The 21,138-nt window shown below is 57.4% G+C and overlaps 1 protein-coding gene across 1 annotated transcript in view; it reads left to right on the top strand.

Moving 5' to 3' along the window:
- Positions 1 to 8,870: 8,870 nt before the first annotated feature.
- ADCY5 (adenylate cyclase 5) overlaps positions 8,871 to 21,138 on the top strand; it is a gene marked incomplete at its 5' end in the record, with an annotated part of 42,857 nt that continues 30,589 nt past the window's right edge. Inside the window, 7 exon segments of the mRNA NM_001168460.1 lie at positions 8,871 to 8,984; positions 10,600 to 10,727; positions 12,564 to 12,722; positions 13,564 to 13,705; positions 15,605 to 15,745; positions 20,078 to 20,100; positions 20,858 to 21,002. Of these exon segments, the coding sequence (NP_001161932.1) occupies positions 8,871 to 8,984; positions 10,600 to 10,727; positions 12,564 to 12,722; positions 13,564 to 13,705; positions 15,605 to 15,745; positions 20,078 to 20,100; positions 20,858 to 21,002 (852 nt within the window).

Here is a 21,138-nt window from a genome sequence, read left to right as displayed (position 1 = left end):
CCTCTCTCCCTTCTCCTGTCATAGGGGGCTGTGCCGTGCCCATTCTGGGGACAAAGGCCTCTAGCACATGCCAGCAGAGGCAGCTCTGGGCTGGGTGCTCCCAGTGCTCTGCTTGGGAGGAAGGACATTGAGGAGGGTGGAAGGGGCCAGCCCTGGAAGCACACAGCACATCCCCTGGGTCACAGTACACACAGACGCTGCCTGAACCCAGTTGCCACCAGGTCACGTTGTGGAACAAGACGAGTGTCTGTGTTGAGCAGCCAGGGTCACACCCCTCTCTGCCCCTTAGCAGCCGTGGGAACTTGGGCAGGTCACCTAACCTGAGCCTCACGATCCTCGTCTACAACATGGGAGTGGTGACGCCCCCTCACTCGTCCGTTCAGTGGATGTTTTCCCTCTGTTTCCAACCATGGGACACTGACCTTAGAGACGAGGATTGCAATGGGAATTAGAAGGACAATGTCTCTGATACTGGGGAAGCCCACTTTCTGTTCAGGAAGACACACAGCAAACGTGGATTGATTAGTAAATTGGGGACATATCACCATGAGGACTTTGCAATCCTTAAAAGGGTACGAGGAACGGTTAGTGGGACTTTGCATCCTTAAAGGGTATAGATGTTACAAAATTTGCCACCCCATTATTCTGTTATGATGAAAGCCACAAAGGAACAAAGCCTGTAAGAGGGGCCCTAGGACCACTCCCTGGAGGGGTGCTGGGAAGGTTGTCGGGGTGGAGTTGTAAGCCCCGGCCAGGCCCCCCCCACCCAGGAGGTAGCCTCAGACTGCCCTATGGAGGTGGAGCGGGTATGAGCTGAGAGTCAAGGTTGGGTGGCCAATACCCCAAAGGCTTTAGGAGGGCCGGGAACATCTGAGCCAGGCCTGAGAGGGTTCTGAAGGGCACTCCACCGCCGGAAGGGTCCATAGTGGGTGAGTTCCATACCTGAAAGACCTGCCTCACGCCAGAGCTCTTAGGATTTAAAGGTTGTAGATGGTGCGGAGGGCCAGAGAGCCAGCTCCTCCAGGGGGTGCTGGTCCTCAGCTGAGGAAACCCTTCCTCCCCTGGCCCCATCTGTCTGGACCCTGAGGATGGGCTCGGGATGGAGTGTGGGGTCTTGGCCCATTGGCTCAATCACAGCCTCATTTTCAGGAGCCTGCCCCAAGACCTGCCAGGACCCCGGGGTAGAAATGAGGTAACCGCCGTCCCCGCACAGTGGGGGAGTGGCAGGTTCTGGGGAGGGCTCCCTCTCCTCCCTCCTTCCCCCCTCCTTTCCCTTCTCTCCCCCAGCCTCTCCTGAACCTCCCGCTTCTAAGGTTATCATCTCCTCTCCCGTCTCCTTCAAGGACTTGGCTGTGTTCCCCAGGTCGTTCTGGTGTCTGGCTCGGCTGCGGCATGGCTCTGAATTACAATGGGCCTCGCGACAACGTCCGCGATGCTCAGATACCTGTGGGTGGATTGTGCGCCCTGTGGGCAGAGAGGAAAAATGTTTACCTCCAGTCACATTCCCGGCAACCGACCACATGAGGGATGGTCCGTAAACACCTAGCATTCCTGTCTCCAACCTGATATTAAGAAAAGTATTCTGAGCTCTACGCAATACCGATCCTAGACAGAAGTGGCCTTTATGTTATTATCTCACTCATCCCACATTGATTGTGCTGCCACTCCTTGCCAGGTAGGACTCGGAGTAGGTAGGAGAGGTAGCGTGCGGGCCCCTCAGGGACGGCTCAGCCCTCAGCAGTGAGGTCGGGCTGCATCTGGTGCCCTGGGAACAGCAGCCTCATAACCCAGCTGGTCCCACTAGGGAAGCCCCTGGGGGTGGGGCTCTGCTCTTTAATTAACTAATTAATTCATTATTTTACTTGTGATAGACAGACATAGTAGAAAATTGGCCGTTTTAACCATTCACGTTATCGTGCAACCACCTCCCCCATCCATCTCCGGAACTTTTTTTTTTTCATCTTGCAAAACTGAAACTCTGTCCCATTAACCAACGACTCCCCATTCCTGCCCTCCGCCGGCCCCTGGCCACCACCATTCCACTTTGTGCCAATGAGTTGGACTAGTCTAGGTGCCTCACGTAAGTGGAACCATATAGTACGTGTTCTTTTGCGGTGGGCTTATTTCACTCAGCAGAACATAGCCAAGATCCATCCATGTTGTAGTGTGTGCTGGAATTTCCTTCCTTTTTAAGGCCGAATAATGCTCCATTGTGTGTGTTTGCCACCTTTTGTGGATCCATTCATCCTTTGGGCGGCTTCCACCTTTGGGCAGTGGTGAATGATGCTGCTGTGAACATGCATGTGCAAATACCCTCCTTGAGGTCCTGCTTTCTGTTCCTTTGAGTGTATACCTAGAAGTGACATTGCTACATCATATGGCCTATAATCCTATTTTTTAATTTTTTAAGGAAGCTCGTAGTGTTTTCCATAGAGGTTTGCCATTTTACCTTCCTACCAGCAGTGCACAAGGTTTAGTTTCTAAACTCCCTTGCACGGTGGTGGGTCTTCACAAGGGACCTGAGTTGTCCTTGGATGTGGAATGGGGGTCAGCGGGGCATGGAGCCAGCAGCCAGCTAGAACTTACTATTTTAGCTCTTTGGACCCAAAGTTGGGGACCCTGAGGTAGAGAAGAAGAGAGAGAAGTTAGGGTGACAAGACACTGGCCTGTTAAATGTGTCAGGCTATGCCTTTGAAACTCTGATCTAATAAGAATTCAGAATAAGAAGGACTATCCTGAGCTGGGCAAGTCAGAAAAGACATCATGAAGATAGAAGGGATAGAATCAGATCCTAGAAGATTGTTGTTAGTGTTCAGCAGTTTTATTATACAAAGGAAGTGTGTTTCTTGTAGAAAAATTAGGAACTAACAATATAGAGAAGAAAACAGGGAGCCCCACCTACTTATCACTGAGAGGTCACTGACAACTGCTCGGACTTGGTCCCCTCCCCACTTTGCGGGCTTCTCCTCCGGCACGTTGCAGGGCTTTGTAAATGCAAAGTCCATAAATGCAATGGGAGGTCCATTGTCTAGGTGGTAGGACTGAGTGGGCAGAAACAAGATCAAGGGACCAGGGGGTGGAATGGGGTCTGCAGGAGGCCCTGTAGCTGGCAGCAGGGATTCCGGGACATATGTTGACCCCAGACCGCCTAGACCCCATCCTGACAGTCAAGCCAGTCCCAGGGCCCTTCCACTTTCTGCAGGAAGGTGTCGCGTTGCCGTGAGAGTGGAGAGGGTGTGACTGTCCCAGGGTGGAGTCTGTACACATGTCCAGTGTGTTCAGCATCCTCTCATTGACCTTCCCCCCTTTCCTCTCCCTGCCTGTCCCTCAGAAGGCTCTTGGGCCACTCCTTGTCCATACGTCCTACTCTGACTACTTCGCACCCCCCTTGGAAAATGCCCGTCATCTGGTGTCCATTCTCAGCCAGTCGTTGATACGACCACCCCGACTGTGCTGTTCACCTAGCGTGTGCCAGTGACCCACCGCTCCTCCTGTATCTTACTAGGGGTATGGCTTGGAGCAAATGATGCGGGGAGGAGGGGGGCACACTGCAGGGGGTAGACCCCTGGCCTATGGCTGGGCCTCTCCAGGCTCTGCTGCTGCGGCCTCCAGGGCACTTCCTGCCCTGCTCCCCTAAGACCTTTAGCTCCCACTGGGCCCGACATCCTGGGAGTTGGGCTGAGACCTTGCCACATTCCCTTCCTGCCCCTTCCCCATGACTCTGTTTCCCCAGGCCCCCTGCCCTCCTGGGCCCTCCTTGACAGGCGGTTGGCCTCTCAGCCTTTCTTGAGTCCCCTCTGTTGCAGTGCGGAGAATGGAGGCACTGCCTGCCGCCCAGACCAGGAGGAGAACTCGGCGTCTGGGCATCCCAGGTGCTGCTGGATGTGTGGCTTCTGTTCAGGAGCAGGGTCAGACCCCAGCATCTCCGTGAGGTCACAGCATCTGTTGGTACAAGAGGGAGCAACAGCGAGGAAATGTGTGCTTACCCAAAAATGCACGCGGGGAAGCTGAGCCGAGGCAGCAGAAGGCTGAAAGGCCTATTGGGATAATTGGGCTGAAGTGCCTGCCGCTCTTGCCTCCGGAGTAGAAGGCGGGCGACGTGAGTGATGGATGGCAGGCAATTAGGGAGCAGCGCGCCGCCCGGGGGGGGGCTGGCCTCCGCGCACCCACCACGAGGGCCTGATGGCCTTGCCAAGATGAGCTCTCAAGTGGGAGCCGATCAATGAGCGAGGACCTTACTGCATCCTGGGCCCCGTGTGGCTGTAAAATGGCCTTCAGGTTCCCAAAGAGCAGTTCAGGAAACTCTGGCCAGTGGAACAGACAGTCTGCAATTGGGTAAACCTCAAAAACAGGAGAGCTTCCAGAGTGACAGCCACTGAGCAAATTCCTCCCCCGAGGCAGCAGAGGAGTGTGACTTCGCCTCTGACAGGAGGTAGGGGGAATGCGGAGGTGCAGAATTTCCATAAATGTGTAGGAGAGGCTGCGGGGTTTTGGAGTTGGGACCTCAGAGACCCCGTCCAAACCTCTGCACAACTTGGAAGCTTGCTCTGAGCCTCTCCTCTCTGGCTGGCGGGTCGCTCCGTCTCACTAGCAACTCATCAGCCAGCAGCCTGCCCTCCCTGACTCCTCAGCAGCTGTTGAAAACCCCAAGACAGGTCACGAAGAGTCGATCCCAGCAGGTTGGAGGGAGACTCTGGCCCCTCACACACCAGTGTGAACCAGGAAGCTGCTCATGGCTTCTGTAACCATTCTTGCATTTGTCCCTTGAATACTGCTGGCCCCAGGCCCTGGGCTCCACAGGCTCCTGTCTCAGGTGACTAGCTTGGAACCCCAAGAGGCCCCATAGGGTCGAAGGAAGAGCTGCTGGAGTGAGCGGTCTTGCCTCTTGCTTGCTTTGAAAGTGTGAATATTCTCTTCCATTCAACAAATATACATCAGGCACCATTACGGGTTGAACTGCGTCACCCTAAAAGATCTGTCGAAGTCCTGACCCTGGTCCTCGTGACTGTGGAGATAGGGTCTTTGCAGATGAAATCAGGTTGAGATGCTAGAGTATGGTGGGCCCCTAATCCGGTCTAAGTGGTGTCCTTATGAGAAGAGGAAAATGTTGTATAAAGACCCAAATACACAGGGTGAGGTCAGAGGTCCAGACTGGAGTAACAAAGCCGCAAGCCCCGGAATGCCAAGGGTGGACAAGGAAGGGTCCCACCTAGAGTCTTGGAGGGAGGAAGGCCCTGCTGACACCTGGATTTCGGACCCCGAGCCTCCAGAACCGTGAGAGAAGTCATTTCTGTTGCTTTAAGCCGCCCAGCGTGTAGCACTTTGCTATGACAGCCCCAGGAAGCTAACAGACGTGGCTCCCGTGGGCCGGGTATCGTGCTCGGGTGCGTGCGGGTCGGGGTGGGGGGAGAGATGGGGCAGGGGGCACAGGGATGTGACCTGTCCTTGGTCAGTCGTCCAGTGGCACATTTTCTTGAACATCTACTGTGTGTGTGTCAGACATTGTGCTGGTGGCTGATGCAGCAGGGAACGGAATAGGCCAAAAAATCCCTCCCTCAAGGACTTCTTGATCTAGCGGGAAGAGATAAACAGGAACGTAACAGTAACAGCAACAACAGCAATACTATAGCCGAGAGTGAACCGAGCAGCAGAGCAGAATACGGCAGGGAGGGCAGACAGACGTGGGAAAGGTTAGAGGTTCATATAGGGCGATGGAAGTCTCCTTGAGGTGACATTTAAGCGAGTGCGGTGGTTCTCAGCCCTGGCTGCACATTAGAATCACCAGGGAAGCTTAAAATAAAACCGAGCAAACGCAATCAATAGCAGAGCCCCACCTCAGGCTAATTAAGCCAGAATGTCTGGGCGTGGCGGGGGGGCTCTGGGGCCACCTTGTAAAAGCTCCAGGTGTTTCCAACAGACCCCAGGACTAAGAGCCGCTGGTCTAGCGGGGGTGTAAGCAGCTGTGGAAGAAAGTGTTCTAAGGGCCAGCGAGGTCCCCCGTGGAGGAGGAGCATGGTGGCAGGCCTGTCCCTCCCACCTGGCTGGGTCAGCTCAGCAGGTGTGGGAGGTCGCAGCTCAGTGATGCCACAGCTGCTGAGTGCGCCCCTGTCGATGGAGTCCCAGACTCACCCCCTGAGCCCCTGGACCACACTCGCGTTTCTAGGGGTGGCCCATTCTCTCCTTCCTCCCCTGCTTCTCCTCAGCCTGCTGCCCTGGGCTGCCTGACCCGGTGGTCCAAGTGCGGGGTTCAGGAACTTTGGGGTCTCATCAGCCGCCTAAGCCAGGCCTCCGCTTGCAGCTTTGGACTTGGCATAGAATAGCCGCTGGGCCTGGCACCTGCTGGCTTTGCTTTGGAGATACTGACCCTGGCCGATGAAGGTTTCCTGAGTCTGGAGCAGTGGATCTTGACCCCAGCCTGAGCTGGCTTTGGTTTCCTGAGAGTTAGAGAAGAATTTCCAGAACAGCCATGTGACGGTGCTTTTACCTAGACCGGGGGAGACCTTCCTCTTGTTCCTGAGTGGAGTGGGCCAGTTGCCTGAAAGACTGGCAGGCAGAGAAGCGCAGGTGGGTGGGGAGAGGGCTGCACCTCGTTAGGGAGCTGCGATCAGCATCGGGAGCAGGGCAGCCTGCCCTCACCTGCTCCTCTTACCTGGCAGGCAGGCTGCTGAGCCCGTCAGACCCCAGGCACCAAAGGCTGGTGGAGCCCCCCGACTCCCGTGCACCTTCTGAGCCCCTGCCCGCATAGCTGCCCTCTCCTGTGCCCTGCCAGGGCAGCTTCTCTCCTCTCCACTCCTCTTCCTCCTCCTCCCCCTCAGCTTCTCTTCTTTCCCCTCCTTCGGCTCATCTGTTTGCACCTTCCCTCGTGTGAGCTGGCAAGCAGCTGGTGCGCGTGCCCCCCCTCGGTGGAGTCCTCGAGTCCTGGACCGCCACGTGTGGCGGCCCATACGTGCCCCTCTGCCTCCCTCTGCCCCACATATAACGCCAGACCCCTGAATGATGCTCTTATTCATTTAAGATGGCTGTGGGGCCAACAGCTTAATATTTATAGGATCAACTCCTGGGCTGTGAAGCCAGGTTGCCTGTGTGGCCTTAGGCATGTGACTCATCCCCTCTGTGCCTCCGTTTTCTCACCTGTAAGAAGAGGAGGATGCTGACCTCACAGGGTGGTCGTGATGTTGAAGTGTGTTAATACCCATGAAGTGCTCAGAACAGTCCAGCTGTTTCCAGATGCAGGCTTTGTTATTATCCAGACATGCAAAGGCAAATAGATGAGGAGACGACTGCCATTGAAAAGATCGGTTGTTACTCACCCTGGGAGGAGGGAGCATGCCACACCGTGGGAAACCAGCAGCCCCCCCCCCACCTCCACCAGTGGGGAAGCAGAGTGAGAGGAGGTCGAGGACCAGAGCCTTCAATGGGGTTTCTGCAGGAAGGAATAGGTGAGGCAGAGAAAGCAGGCTTGGGATGGGCTAGTTTACATAATTTCAGTGGGCCCTGGAGTGTAGGGACTGGGTCTGGTACCTGTCCCTGGGGTGATCGGGGCAGGAGAGTAGTGGCCGGGGTGTGAGAGCCTGGTTGGGGTGCGGGGCTCTGCACCCTAAGGAAAGCTGTTGGCTCTCTCCAAGACCCAGCTAGCCTGGGACGGACCAATAGGCTCCCCAGGCCTTACTGACCCCAGATGTCAAACATGAGAATAGGAAGACAGGCTTAATGCCCTAATACACATTTTCCAAATACAGTGACAAGATGTGTTTAGTTCTACGTTCTTAATTTTAAAAAGGAAGACGATCTAGAGCCTCAGGAGCCTTGTGGCATGGTGGGAAGAACACAGGCCCGGGGGAAGGAGCCCACCAGGCTGCTGTCTGCAGCTTCTTTCCCCAGGCTCAGCTGCCTCGTCCGCGAGGAGACACCAAGCCTTCACTGCAGGGCTGCCTGGAGGACTCAGTGAGAAGACACTTTGGAAGCTCCCAGCTCTGAGCCAGGCCACTGGGAGCATTTCAGTACATGAGAGTTATTACATTTTTGTGTCCATTTAAAGAAAAAAAAAAACAAAACAAAACTCCAGGGGCCCTTCCAACACTCCAGCCCTGGGGCCTCACCTCTAGCAGCGTGTTGTGAAAGAAGAGGAAGACATTTTCAATCTCGGGAACACAAGCCGCGGAGACGGATAGGAGATCCACGGTGCGCAGAGCAGGGACTGGCTGCTACATTTGACGACGCACCTGGGGATGAGGCTGGAGCTGCTGGCAGGGACGAGCTGGAGGCTTCCAGACGTGCTTGCTGGCTATGTCTTCCCCTCATTTTCCTCCCTGAGCCTCCTTAGTCTGTCCCTTCTAGAGGATTCCCTAGGGACGGAGGGCTTGGGTCCGAAATCTTATCTGTGGGACTGGGAAGTGAGACCTTAGTATGGTTGCCATCGAGGCCCGAAGCATTTTCAAAGCACATGAATTAAGGGTCCCAGCTACCTTGACGGGGCTGCTCAGGAGTCAAACAGGGCAGGCCCAAGAGGTGACAACTAGGAGGGTACGGGGAGGCAGGCCCCTGCCTCTGGTACCCGAGGCAGACTCACTCCCAGGCCTCATATGCCTCTGCACACACCACCCCCACCCCCCGACCTGGGCAGGAATGAAGGCATAATTAGAGCACAGAAGGCAGGACTGTATCTCATCTCCCAGCCAGCCCGGAGAAGCCAGCCTCCTCGGTTCTCCACTGCCAGGCCTCTTTATGCCTCCCCAGCAGCCATTTGGAGCCCCCCGCCCCCGGCCTCCCCAGGACTCTTGCTGGCCAGCAGCCCTCCTAAGGCCCAGGGTGGCCCCGGCTGTCCCCCTGACCTTCCTCCCTCATGGGGGTCTTCCTCCACCTGTCTCCCCAGCATCCTGTTTGCTGACATCGAGGGCTTCACCAGCTTGGCATCCCAGTGCACTGCCCAGGAGCTGGTCATGACGCTCAATGAGCTCTTCGCCCGCTTCGACAAGCTGGCTGCGGTGAGTCACCCTCCCTACTGTCCTCAGCACCCAGGGCCCGCGCCAGAGCCAGAAGGGTAGGCCCATCTGCGCTGCCCGAGGGAGACTGCCGTGGCCAAGGACCCGCCGGGCCCCAGCGACAGGCACTGTGCCTTCATGTGCCCTGTTGTGCGGAGCCCACTGCTGAGAACTAGGGAGGGGCAGAGGGGCTGCACGGGCTGTGGCTACGTGTCCTCACACTGCACGCAGTCGGACGTGTTTTTATACTGTCATTGGTCACAGGGAGCAAGTGAGCCAGCTCCCCGTCTCAGGAAGGGGTTGGTAAGGCTTGCAGGTGACACTGCCCAGGCCCCTGAGGAATTTCTGTTCGGTGGGACAAATTATGTGCCCATAGAGCCATTTTCTTGATGAGGTCGGCCAGAGTGGTGAGAGAATGAGTCTGAAACCCAACTGGCCTGCGGACAGCTGTGTGTCAGCCCCCAGAGGCTTCCAGAAAGAGGACTCTGCACCGTTTGGACAAATTGGAAGTAGCAGCCCAGGGCCTGGAGTAGTAAATGACGTGTTCACTCGTTAGGTCCCCGTTTACACTGTTATCCTTTCCCAGCTTTTGTGTCTTCGAGTGATGCTCTGGGTCTTTGTAGAATCATTATGTGTCAGGGGCCACTTACCGGCAATGTCCAACGACCTGCGGCCACGTTCCCTTTCGCCCTACAGGACATCAGATCATTGAGGAGAGGCTGGCGCTGGTCGGAGGTGGTACCAGGGCCTCTAAGAGCAGGAGATGGTGGGTCTCATGCCAGCCTGATGCTTTTTTATCACTGAACAGGAATGAGGGGAGTTGGGTATGTGCTGGGACCTCAGGCATGGGATGGGCCTTAAATGAGGATCCAAGGCCACACAGACACATGCATCCCAGTGTCCCACTTCCTGAAGTAACTTCTGGGGGCCAGCCTTGGAGAGCTGAGGACTGGTGACTAATGACACCCCATCCCAGTCCTAGTCCTGGATCAGTCTTGACCTTATTGTCCTGGATCAGTCTTGACCTTATTGTACTCAGGAGCAGCAGAGTGCCTCAGCTCTGTGGGGGGTCTTAGCGCTCACAGGCTTGCTGGTTAGCATCACTCTGTTTGGTCAAAGTCTCAGACAGTCTGAGGGTCAGACAAGCTTTGGCTAAGTCTCATTCCTGCTTTGGTCTTCTGTAAAAGAAGGAGAATCAGAAAACTGTTGGTAGAACCTTAGGCCAAGAGTCTGAGCATTCTCTAGGGCCTGGGAGTGGAACCAGGGACACTGACTCTCAACTTGGGGGCCTTCCTCAAACTGACGAGTTTGCCCTATGTGCTCCCGCATCGGACCAGCTGCATTCTTCTTGGGTCTCAGCAGTGACCGTAAAAGTGAGTCCCTGAGCCTGGGGAGGCTGGAATGCCTGAGGGCTGCTCAGCCTGTCCTCCATCCCCCCCAGCTCTTGATAAGCCTGTCCTGGGGCTGGGGCCATGCATCTGCCGGCACTGGGTCTGTGCTCACTGCCCTAAAAGGCAAGTTATTCCAGGCATGGGGTGAATCTGTTTGCTTCCCGTTTCTTTCCCTCCCACTTCTCTTTCCTACTATTTTTAATTTTTAAAATTAATTTGCTTTCCAGGAGAATCACTGTTTACGTATTAAGATCCTGGGGGATTGTTATTACTGTGTCTCTGGGCTGCCTGAAGCGAGGGCCGACCACGCCCACTGCTGCGTGGAGATGGGCATGGACATGATTGAGGCCATCTCGTAAGTGCCCGTCTGTGGGGGGACCGTCCCACAGCCTGGGTAACGGACGTTGGAGGGTTGATTTGCATCTCTTGGCTTTGAGCCTTATCCTGGGCAACTTCTGCCCACAGCAGCCTGGGAAGTTTATCCCCAAGGAACATGTCCTGTAGGAAGGGAAAGCTTTGCAGACTCCAGGGCAGCAGGAGGCGTGGCCCCACCTCTGCAGGAGAGGAGGACCAGCTGGCCTGCGAACTGCGCCCTATGCATTGCTCCCTAGTCTCTTAGTCCCACAACCACCCAGGCAGGTGTAGAGCCCTCTGGCCCCATTTCTTCCCAGGTGAGAAAGTTGGACTCACAGAGGTTAAACATCTGCCCCCCACCAGGGTGATATAACACGGCGGGTGGATGGAAAACACGGGTGTCCCCATTTAAGAAAATCCATCTTTGCCAGAAACAATAGTAAAAAAGATCTTTGGCCAATTCTTGGTCACTGCTGTCCAGAGAGGGGGCCCCATCTTCCATTAAAAGATACGGAAAATTAAAAAAAAAAAATATATATATATATATATATGGAAAATCCAAGCTTAGGCTCGGTGGCTTTGAGCTTCAGAAGTATCCCGGGCAGGGGCACAGGAAAAGCCACGGTGGACAAGGTCAGAGGTCAGAGTAGCCGTCCAGGACGGTGGCCGGGTCCCTTCGGTTTGGCGGTTGTCGCTGATGGCCCTGCATGCCTGGGCGAGCTAGTGCTTCCTTCCCTCGCCTGGGAGCACGGAGTCTGTTGAGGGAGAGGCCGGGACTCCCGCTGCTGTGGTACCAGCGGAGCAGACCCCAGCAGGTGACAGAGGCAGGCTGCATGGGAGGGCCCCGGAGGGGGCATTCGTTTCCATCGGGAGGACCAGCAGAGGCCTCCTGCAGCAGGTGGCCCGGGGGTTAAGCCAGAAAGGTAGATCGGCTTGTAACTACCCGAAGCAAGGGCCCCGAGGCACCGTGCACGGAAGGCACAGCTCCAGCAGAGGTGGCCAGGACGAGAGAAGCCAGGAATGACGCGCCTCTGCCCTGCGTCGGGGGTGGGAGGAGGGCCAGCGTCCACGGCTGCTCCTGCCGCTGGCTGAGCGGGCCTACCCCGGGGTATTGGAGCATCCAGGTCCCTGAAGAGTACACTGTGTGCCTCCCCCTGGAGCACCTGCACCCTCTCCTGCAGACCCCGCACCTCAGACACATGCAGGATATAGCGCCCATCACACTCTCCAACCCAGAGGGCCCGCCCATCCCCTGGAGAGCCCCTCACCCCTGGGTGTGGTTCGTGGCCGGGGCGGGGCGGGGGTACTGGTGCCACCTTCTAGCACATGGAACCTCTCTGGTCCCCTGCACCTGCTCAGGCTCCCCTCCTCTCCTGAGCAGGACAGATGTCCGCCCTTGAAACTCCGTTAACCACCTTTTGCTATTCTGCAAATTGTGTCCGAGAAGCAGCAGCGTGGACAAATCTGAACGTTAGATGAGTGGGGTTTGGAGCGGCTGGAACTTCCCCCTTTTGGCTCGAGTGGGCATGGTTCGCGTTTGCACCTTGAGAACACAGCGCCCTGGGTGCCTTGGCGGGCACCGTGGGGCCGGGCTTGTAGGGCCGGGCTTGTAGGGCGAGGCGCTGTGCCCTCTTGTGGCCACGCCGGGAAGCAGCGCCCCAAGGCTCAGCCCCGGGCACCCCTCGGTGGGTGGGTGCCCTGGGGGCTAGACCAGAGAGAAATGCCGCTTTGACACCTGCACCTGTGTCACACCCCGACCCCACACCTCCCAGCTTCGCCCCTACTCTGTGCACCTGGCCCCGACCCTCTCCCAGCCTTACCCCTGCTCCATCCCCAGGTTGGTCCGGGAGGTGACAGGGGTGAACGTGAACATGCGCGTGGGAATTCACAGCGGGCGAGTACACTGCGGTGTCCTTGGTCTCAGGAAGTGGCAGTTCGACGTCTGGTCTAATGACGTCACGCTGGCCAACCATATGGAAGCTGGAGGCAAGGCTGGGTGAGTGAGGGCCCCACTCTGCTGCGGGGCGTGGGGCTGGGGTGGGCACGACGGGCAGACTTGCAGCTCCGGGGCGGCCGAATTTAAGTAGAAAGTCCTCTCCTTGGCCAACCACTTGCCCCACACCGTGGCAAGCTGTAGGGAGCATCCTCTCAACCTTTTCCCCAGACTTCACCTGGAAGGTTCTTGCACAAAAAAGGGCGGCTTGTGGTGGGATAAGGTGGGGTCGAGTTCTGGGGGAGGGAGGAGCCATGGGTATTTCCCAGGCAGCCAGGACCCAAAGGAAGGTGGGACCTGAGCTGGCCTGGATGACGGGGCAGGATCCGCACAGGTGAGGGAGGTGGTGGAGGTGGGGAGAGGGCCCGGCCGAGGGACCAGGGCGAGGACAGGCCCAGGCATGGGAAGCACAGTATTTCCAAGGAATGGAAGTAGAGCACTTGGCCTCGTAGGGACGGGTGGGGAAGCAGTGCCTGTAGTAAAGGGGCACCGTGCCAGGCTAGGGGATCTGAACTCAGTCCTGCATCAGCCGGAGCCCGAGCCACAGCTGGGCTGAGCAGGTTCGCAAAGTTGGGAAGACTGAGGCTGTGTCCTCCTGACGGGCTCGTGATGATGAGAACCTGATGGGCTGCGGTGCGGCCAGGGTGGCGGTGAGCTCGGGAGGGGCCCACCCGAGGCGCCCTGGTGGCAGTGGGGGGATACGGCCCGTTGAGACCTAGGTCGGGGCCTCGGTTGGGGTTGGCAGTTGAGCCAGAGTTCGGGGCTCGAGGTGTGGCTCTGCAGGGGACTGGGGTTGTCAAGTCTTGTCCTCTGCTCTCCTCTCCCTGCGTCCCTCCCCCTGCAGGCGCATCCACATCACCAAGGCCACACTCAGCTACCTGAACGGTGACTACGAGGTGGAGCCAGGCTGCGGGGGCGAGCGCAACGCCTACCTCAAGGAGCACAGTATCGAGACCTTCCTCATCCTGCGCTGCACCCAGAAGCGGGTCCGGCGGGGTGGGGGGGGCCCAAGGGCCCGGGGGGGGCCGGATAGCCCGGGGTGGTGGGGGGCCTCGGCAGGGCCTTAGTCTTCCCAGAAAGGAATGTTTCTTGGCATCCGCTTCCTTCTCGTCTCCGTGTCTCCTTGAGTCAAGTGGTGGATCCCTCGTGCCGCTGCGGCTCCTGCATCCCGGGAAGCACATCGAGTGCTTGCACCCCGGAGGGCTTGCAAAGGCTGACGGCAGACGGGGATCCTTTCATTTTCCCACCGTTGCAGAAATGCAACAGGCCTGAAATCAGTTAGCAGCGGCACAGCGGCAGGCCAGGGCGTGGGAATGGAACAGCCAGGAGATCTGTCCCCGGCCACTGTCTGTGCATTTGTTTCACGTCCGCCCCGCTCCTGGTCTGTTGCCTGAACCAGGCGGACATCGGGCCTGTCTCTGTCTCTCCGTCTCTCACCTGTCTCTGCCAGTCCCTACAGACATTCGGGTCTCCGGAGCACCTCCGTCCTTTCCCTTTCTCCTCCCTCCCTTTGTCCCAGCCCACACTTGCCCAAATATAAAACTGAATTATTAGCAGGCTTTGGCGTTCTATTTTTAATAGTGTCATGTTCCATGTTCTTAATTTTTAAAGCAAATGAAGAGAACATTTTCTATTTCTCCCTAGATTAAAATGCCTTTTACTGACGAAGCTTTCCGTTGCGTTGACCTGTTGGTCAGCGACCTTTGCTAGAGAAAAGCTTCCCTCTTTCTTTCCTGAGAAGTTAGACCGAAGATAAAATTAAGCAGAGAGAGAAAAGTCCGGAGAAAGTCTTGGGTGACAGCAAAGGTAGATTTGGGGGCTCCTTGGGGCGGGTGTCCACCCTGGCAAGGACGTCACGGGGCACCCCATGTGACACAGCAGCACACGAGCTGTGTCGGGCCCCCACGGACCACAAACAGGGATGGTGGAGGATTTAGGCGCTCCGGCAAGAGCACCTAGTGGCTTATTTGACACATTTTTGAACACTTGCTTGCTCTTTTACAAGAGTATGGGTGACCTGACCTCCTTCCAGGCCCCCCTCCCACGCTCTCTCCTCTGCCAACGTAGCAAGGTCTTCAGCACCCCCTTCCTGCCCCACCCAGGCCAAGTGCTCACCTTTTACCCTACGTTCTCTGGGTCGTGTTCTTCCAACTTGAAAGGTGGTCCAGCAAGGACAAAACAGAGACAGAGAGTGACACCTCATACCCTCTCCCCCCACCTAGAGCAGTGTCAGCTGAAGCAAGCTGCGTCCCCTCCCCCCTGTGGCCCTGATCCAACAGGCTCCATCCCAGGCTCAGAGAGAGAGCTGAGAGGAAGGCCAGCTCAGGTCTCCCCAGGGCCTCTCCAGCCTTCCACCTGGAGCCCGTTAGATGGATGGACAGACAGATATCATGGTTGGCACGCAGGAAGCCAGCTGAGGGAGGCCCTGCTTTGTGTATTTGTATAATGTATGTTGTTCTTTGCATCTCAAGGGACCCAAGTTTCTAGAACCTTCAGGGCAGCAGGGCCTACCCTATGGCTCTCTCTGGAAGAACAAGTCTGTCTGGGATAAGTTGAGTGGAGATTGCAATCCCTGGTTTCCTTTCCCGCCTTTACCCCGAGGCACCTTGGACATCCCTGCCCACCCCTGAGGATTCTGTGCCGATGACAGTTGCCAAAGACCAGCCTCCCGCCTAGGCCAGCCAGGACTAGCGTTGGGGAGAGTGAAGGGATTTAGGATGCTCTCTGCAGTGAGCTCTAGGCTCCAGGCTGTGCACAGAAGAGAAGGGTACCTGCCTCAACCCACCCCTGCACGGCCAGGCCCCTGGGAGGAATGAGAAGCCCCCCCACCTGGGCTCCTCTGGTAGGCTCTGCCCATAGGCTGATGCATCTGGTTTTTCTCCCAGAAAGAAGAAAAGGCCATGATCGCCAAGATGAATCGCCAGAGAACCAACTCCATTGGGCACAACCCGCCCCACTGGGGGGCCGAACGTCCCTTCTACAACCACCTAGGAGGCAACCAGGTGTCCAAGGAGATGAAGCGCATGGTAAGTAGCAGGTGGGGCAGCGTTGCAGGCAGTACTGTCCAGGGCTGGGGTCTTCCGTGGCTGTGAGGGCCGGGCCAGGCCCCTTGGGTTCCCCGACAGACTCTGGAGAGCCACCGAAGCAACTTAGGACGAGGAGCCGGAGAGCCTGACTTCTGACCCTGCGCCCTCTCCACGAGTCCTAGAGGCTGCAGGCAGACCCCGAGTCCAGCCCAAACCTCCAGTAATCCCTCGGCACTGTCGGGTCGGGCACCAGCTCATTGGACGCCCTTCCGGCACCTTCTGCCTCTCCCAGGCAGCTGAAACACATCATTTGGCTCAGAAACCGTGTCAGTACTTTTTGGCAAGTGCCAGCTGACGGTCCCCTTTGCCCTCTGCTGAGAAGCGCCCCTGCTGAGTGCGGGTTTCCAGTGGAGCATGCAGGCTGGAGGAGCAATGGCCATGGTAGGGGGGCTGCCTCCATCTCAAGGGACCTGTCTGCCTTGGGGGACGGACATCCCCAGCCATCCCTGTGTGCACCAGGGGCGGCCTAATCCAGGGTGCACTGCCCGGGTTCTGTCAATGATAGAATGAATTCATAGGGTGGGAGGAAGAGGAAGAGGGGTGATGGAGGTCAGGGTAGAGCAGCAGCAATGTTTCCTTTCTTTTCTTTTTTTAAATCTTGGAGCTTGGCTTGTTAAATCCAAGTACACTCCTCAGCTCCAGGGCAGCCTGGTTCCCAGGCAGGAGTCGCCCACCCTGAGAGGGGAATGGGTGAGGCCGGAGGGTATGGGGAGCTCTGAGTGTGTGTGTGTGTGTGTGTGTGTGTGTGTGTGTGTGTGTGTGTGTGTTTGAGGCCACTTTGTCCCTCAGACCCAGAGTACAGGAATAAGATGCTGGCACTAGGATCCCCAATTTGGGGTCTGTGGGTTGGACCAGGCTTTAGCTACAGCAGCAGGGACTACAGATAAATTTGTGAAAATCCAGCCGTGTCAGCAGACTGAGCCAGGGACAGGCTGGGGACCCGGCCACTCTGCTCCTTGCTAGCTGGCAGATAACAGATGACAAAGGTCTAAGGAAACCATATAGGATCCAACAAGGAATGGAGTCAAGACCTCTATTTTAATTTTTGACAGTAAAGAAGCAACTCCTAGGACACCGAGCTTATGAGGGAGCGGGCGGGGGGAGTCTTCCTTCAGGGCTTTGCACTTGGACTTCCACAGGTCTCCGGCCACCAGTCCCCCTCCTTTGGGTGCCCTCCCCAAAGCAAAACGCCGGGGGGACCCTTTCTGTTCTCACCCCAGCGCTTTCATAATCTCCCGTGGACTCTGTATGCATGTGACCAGGACTGAGTGGGGGTCCGCGCAGAGAGGGGGACCAGGGTGCAAAGAGGAAGGCGCTCACCCAAGTGGGAGGGAAGAGGGAAGAAGACAGGAGGGAGACGACGGAGGAGAGCAGGAGACTATGGGAGTGAGGAGAGGAAGAAGAGCCGCAAGCAGGCAGGGGAGGTACCTTCCTGATGGGCTCTCCTTATTTAAAATTGCCGGAAAGCTTTTTTTCTTTGGTGATACTTGGTTTAAGTGGAGTCTTTAGTTATTTCAGAGTCTCAAAGGAGACAGTTTGGAGTGTAAGCACTGGTCTTAGCAGATGCATTAATCATTGTTAGGACCAGGAATTAGCAGAAGGGCTGTCTCGGGGGGAGACTGGCTACAGGGCTTCTCCGTGGTGTTGGCTGCCTCGCCAGCAGGAAGGGCCGGGAAGGCATGTGGAAAAGCAGGGTTGGGGACACTTCTGCAGCAGCCTTTGGGAGAAGAGAGTCCCCGTCCCTCATCCTGGCTGAGCAGAGTGACCAGGAGCCAGCGTCAAGGACGGCGCCCCCAGAGTGCCTAGGCTGCGGACGGGGTGGTTCTGCAGCTGCCAGGCGGAGCATTGGCATCTGGGGCTAAACTTGCCTGAAATCTTTGAGAAAGATGCACAAAAGAAGAGCTTCTACCCTGACTTCCATTGACGATGGGGGTGGCAGAGGAGATTAGGCGGTGGCTGGGAGCACCAAGAAAGTTCCTGACTTGGAGGCAGTGGTTTTACTTCTTTACATCTTTTTCCAACTTCACTCTGTTTTTAAAATGTAGCGACGAGCTGCTCTGGTTTTGTGCTTAGGCACGTCTGTCATAAGGTCCCTAAGGGTACCGATTACTAAGAAGGCTGACAGGAAGGGCAGACAGGGGCCTCTGCTCATCTAACCAGGGGGGCTCTGCGTTCCGTGCAGCAGCAGCAGGCTGAGCCGGTGCTCAGGGAGGACAGGAAGCTGGCCAGGGCGGGCGTGCAAAGCGGAGCCAGCACCTCAAGTGGATGCACGGAGCAGCCAAGGGCTCTGCTCCTGCTTTTAGGTCCGAGGGACAGGAGTTGGGAACCAAACAGAACCCACTCAGCTGAGCTGTTTCCCAGAAGTGCCGTGGTACAGATAGCAGGAGCCTGTCCGAGGATCCTCCTTGCTGGGCTGAGGACATTTGTCCTAGAACTAGTAAGCGGGTCGGGGAACTTGAACCTGGTTTGCTGGACTGTCCTTTTTTTTTTTTTTTTTTAAGATTTTATTTATTTATTTATTTATTTATTTATTTGAGATCATGAACAGGGGGAGGGGCAGAGGGAGAAGGAGAAACAGAGTGTTCGCTGAGCAGGGAGCCCAACGCGGGGCTCGATTCCAGGCCCCTGGGATCGCGATCTGAGCCGAAGGCAGACGCTTAACCGACTGAGCCCCCCCGCAGTGGCCCTGGCCCATGTTCCTAATGACCATTTGCCATGGTTTATCTGCCAACACCCCAAACCAATGCTGAGCTCCGCACACTATCACGGCACCCTGAGCAGAACCTTTGCCCAACCAGCCCCAGCAGGCGACCAAAGGGGCACAAGAGAAAGTCAGAAACAGGTTTGTCGCAAACGTGTCAGGTCTAATTCCGAGCTGCAGAGACCAGCATAAGCATAATACGGCTCGGTTGTCCTCAGTCCCAGAGTAAGATCATCGCTGCCCCTGTGACAGAATCCAGCGCCGGCGCTGCACCATGGTCTGCGGAGGGCTGGCCCGGCCGGGCTCCCTGCTGCCCCCTTAAGCTCGTGCCCCCAGGGATCCGGGGAGCACCCAGCATGGGCCTGCCCCCACGCGGAGCACTCACCTGAGTAACACCAACCTCTCCAGCCTGGGGCTGGGAAGGTGTCGTGGGCCAGGTCTCGCAGCCTGGACAGAGGGCCTGATGATTCTCAGGGGACAGGAAGAAGGGTCCACTTGTCCAGGGAGACAACCGCCAGGCAGCCTGGGAGTAGCTCAGAGTCCACATCCACTTGGATGTGCCCCTGGAGGCTGCCGAGGCCCCTGGAAGCCCACACCTGGTGCGGCGTGGACACTGCTGTCTCAGCACCTGGCAGCTCTGGCTCATAAAGACCAGCGTAAATCCTGCTTCGTTGCATTTTCACGCCACGTCTGCAGGGAGCATCGAGAGGGGTGTGTTCGCTGGGGATTCAGGTTCTCCTGGCATTTGCTGACCTCCACGATTGCCCAGCAGTAGCGTCCTCCGCACGGGGCCACAGGCGATCGCAAGTCACCTTCTGTCCTTGCCCTGGCAACCTGAGCCTTACCTGGAACTGTCCCGGGGCTGTCACCACCCCCTTCCCCTTCCAGGGGACCCACCCTGAGACCCGTTTTGTAGGCTTCATAGATTAGCTGTAAATAGGCTTTGGGTTTGCCGACCAACACGGGACCTTCACGCTCAGCCCTGGGTGTGCGAGCAGTCGTCAAACCCGTGGCGAGCAGCTTTCTCACCTCCTGGGTCCCCACCCAACTCTGGCCTTGTGGGAACACCCTGGTTCTCAGGTGCCAGGAGACCTGTGGCAGGTCACCGGAGCTTAACTTCTCTCAAGCTCAAAACTCGTGGACTGCCGGGAGATTTCATGTGCTCAGGGTGTGTGTTTGGGGGGGGGGGGGGCAGGTGTGCACACATGTGAGGATTGAGCACCTCGTGATTTCTCATTTCAAGGTATTTCAAGGCAGGACTGAGAGGGACCTACCAAGCCCAGGGTCCAGGAGGAAAGGGGGGTATTGGGGAATTGGGTGTGGGGACAGGAGGAGCTTAGACACATGGGTTTTGCCAGTGGCGACAGGAAATGGCAGTGTGGCCCCGCGTCTAGCACAGAGCGTGTCCCGTAGGAAGAGCCCGGCCACGCCGCAGAAGGAAGGAGGGGAGAAGTCCTGAGCGACAGGCCTCCCCCAGCGCCCGCTCCTTGGGGCCTGCCTCCCTGGAAGCGTCGCTTCTCCGTCCCCTCCGTTCTCATACTTCTGCCCTTCTCTCCATCCCTCTCTTTCAGGGCTTCGAAGACCCCAAGGACAAGTGAGTAACGTGCACTTCTTTATCCCTGCTGCCTCGGCCTGAGGGGGAGCCCCACATCTGCCCCAGAGCTCCGCGCTGCGTGGGCCCCGGGCCGAGAGGCTGGGTCTCGGTGCCACCCATCTGTCCTCCCCCGCAAACACATTGCGCCCACGTGCCTGCAGCTCTCAGGAAAGTGCAGACCTTGCACGTCGTTGGTCGCTGGCCCCCGGCCGCATCCCAGGGCCCCAAGGGACTGTCCTCTTTCTCCTCTACTTCCCAGTTCTTGGGGGCTGACCCCACTGAACACTGGGCGTTGCCTTGAGGAATGGGGCTTTGAGACCAGCACCCTGATGGTGAAACCTGCTTCCCGGAGGGTGCCCCGAGCTGGGTGAAAGCACTGGGGTGGCCTCTGCGACAGCGGTCCTGGCCTTCCTTTCGGGACGATGGTACAGCTGGAGAGCGAGGAGCAGAGGCTGTTACCTGTGGGGAAAGCAATTAAGCCTTCGACCTTAAGGCTTCGCTGTTCTACTGTAACGATCCATCGGTAGAGTCAGAAGAGCTATTGTCAGGAGGCCCTTCAGCCAGCGGGTCAGACAGGGCCGGTTTTCCGTGCACGTGCGCAGCTGAGAGCGGGGGACGTGGGCTCCTGGCCGTCCGGGTCCCAGTCCCAGGGCCACCCCTTACCCCTCTTATTAGGCCCTTTCTGCCCAGCCCGGTGCAGGGGCCAGGTGGGTGCTCTAGCGGCGTCCCCCTGGTGGCAGCCTCTCTTGCTCCCCAGGAACGCCCAGGAAAGTGCGAACCCTGAGGATGAAGTGGATGAATTTCTGGGCCGCGCCATTGACGCCAGGAGCATCGACAGGCTGCGGTCGGAGCACGTCCGCAAGTTCCTCCTGACCTTCAGGGAGCCTGACTTAGAAAAGAAGGTACAGCACCCTGGGCGGGAGGGAGGCCCTGGGCACAGCCAGCCCCGGGAGGAGGGCAGGGCACCAGTCGGCTCCCCGCCTGTCCCCGTCACCCCAGAAACGGCCCTCCCTGGTCAGGGTCGCCTGCTCGATGCCG

The sequence above is a fragment of the Canis lupus genome, chromosome 33 (genome assembly GCF_011100685.1).
Source record: "Canis lupus familiaris isolate Mischka breed German Shepherd chromosome 33, alternate assembly UU_Cfam_GSD_1.0, whole genome shotgun sequence".
Taxonomy (NCBI): Eukaryota; Metazoa; Chordata; class Mammalia; order Carnivora; family Canidae; genus Canis; species Canis lupus.
Note: the sequence above shows the minus strand (reverse complement) of the source record. Positions and strands in the feature narration are given on the sequence as shown.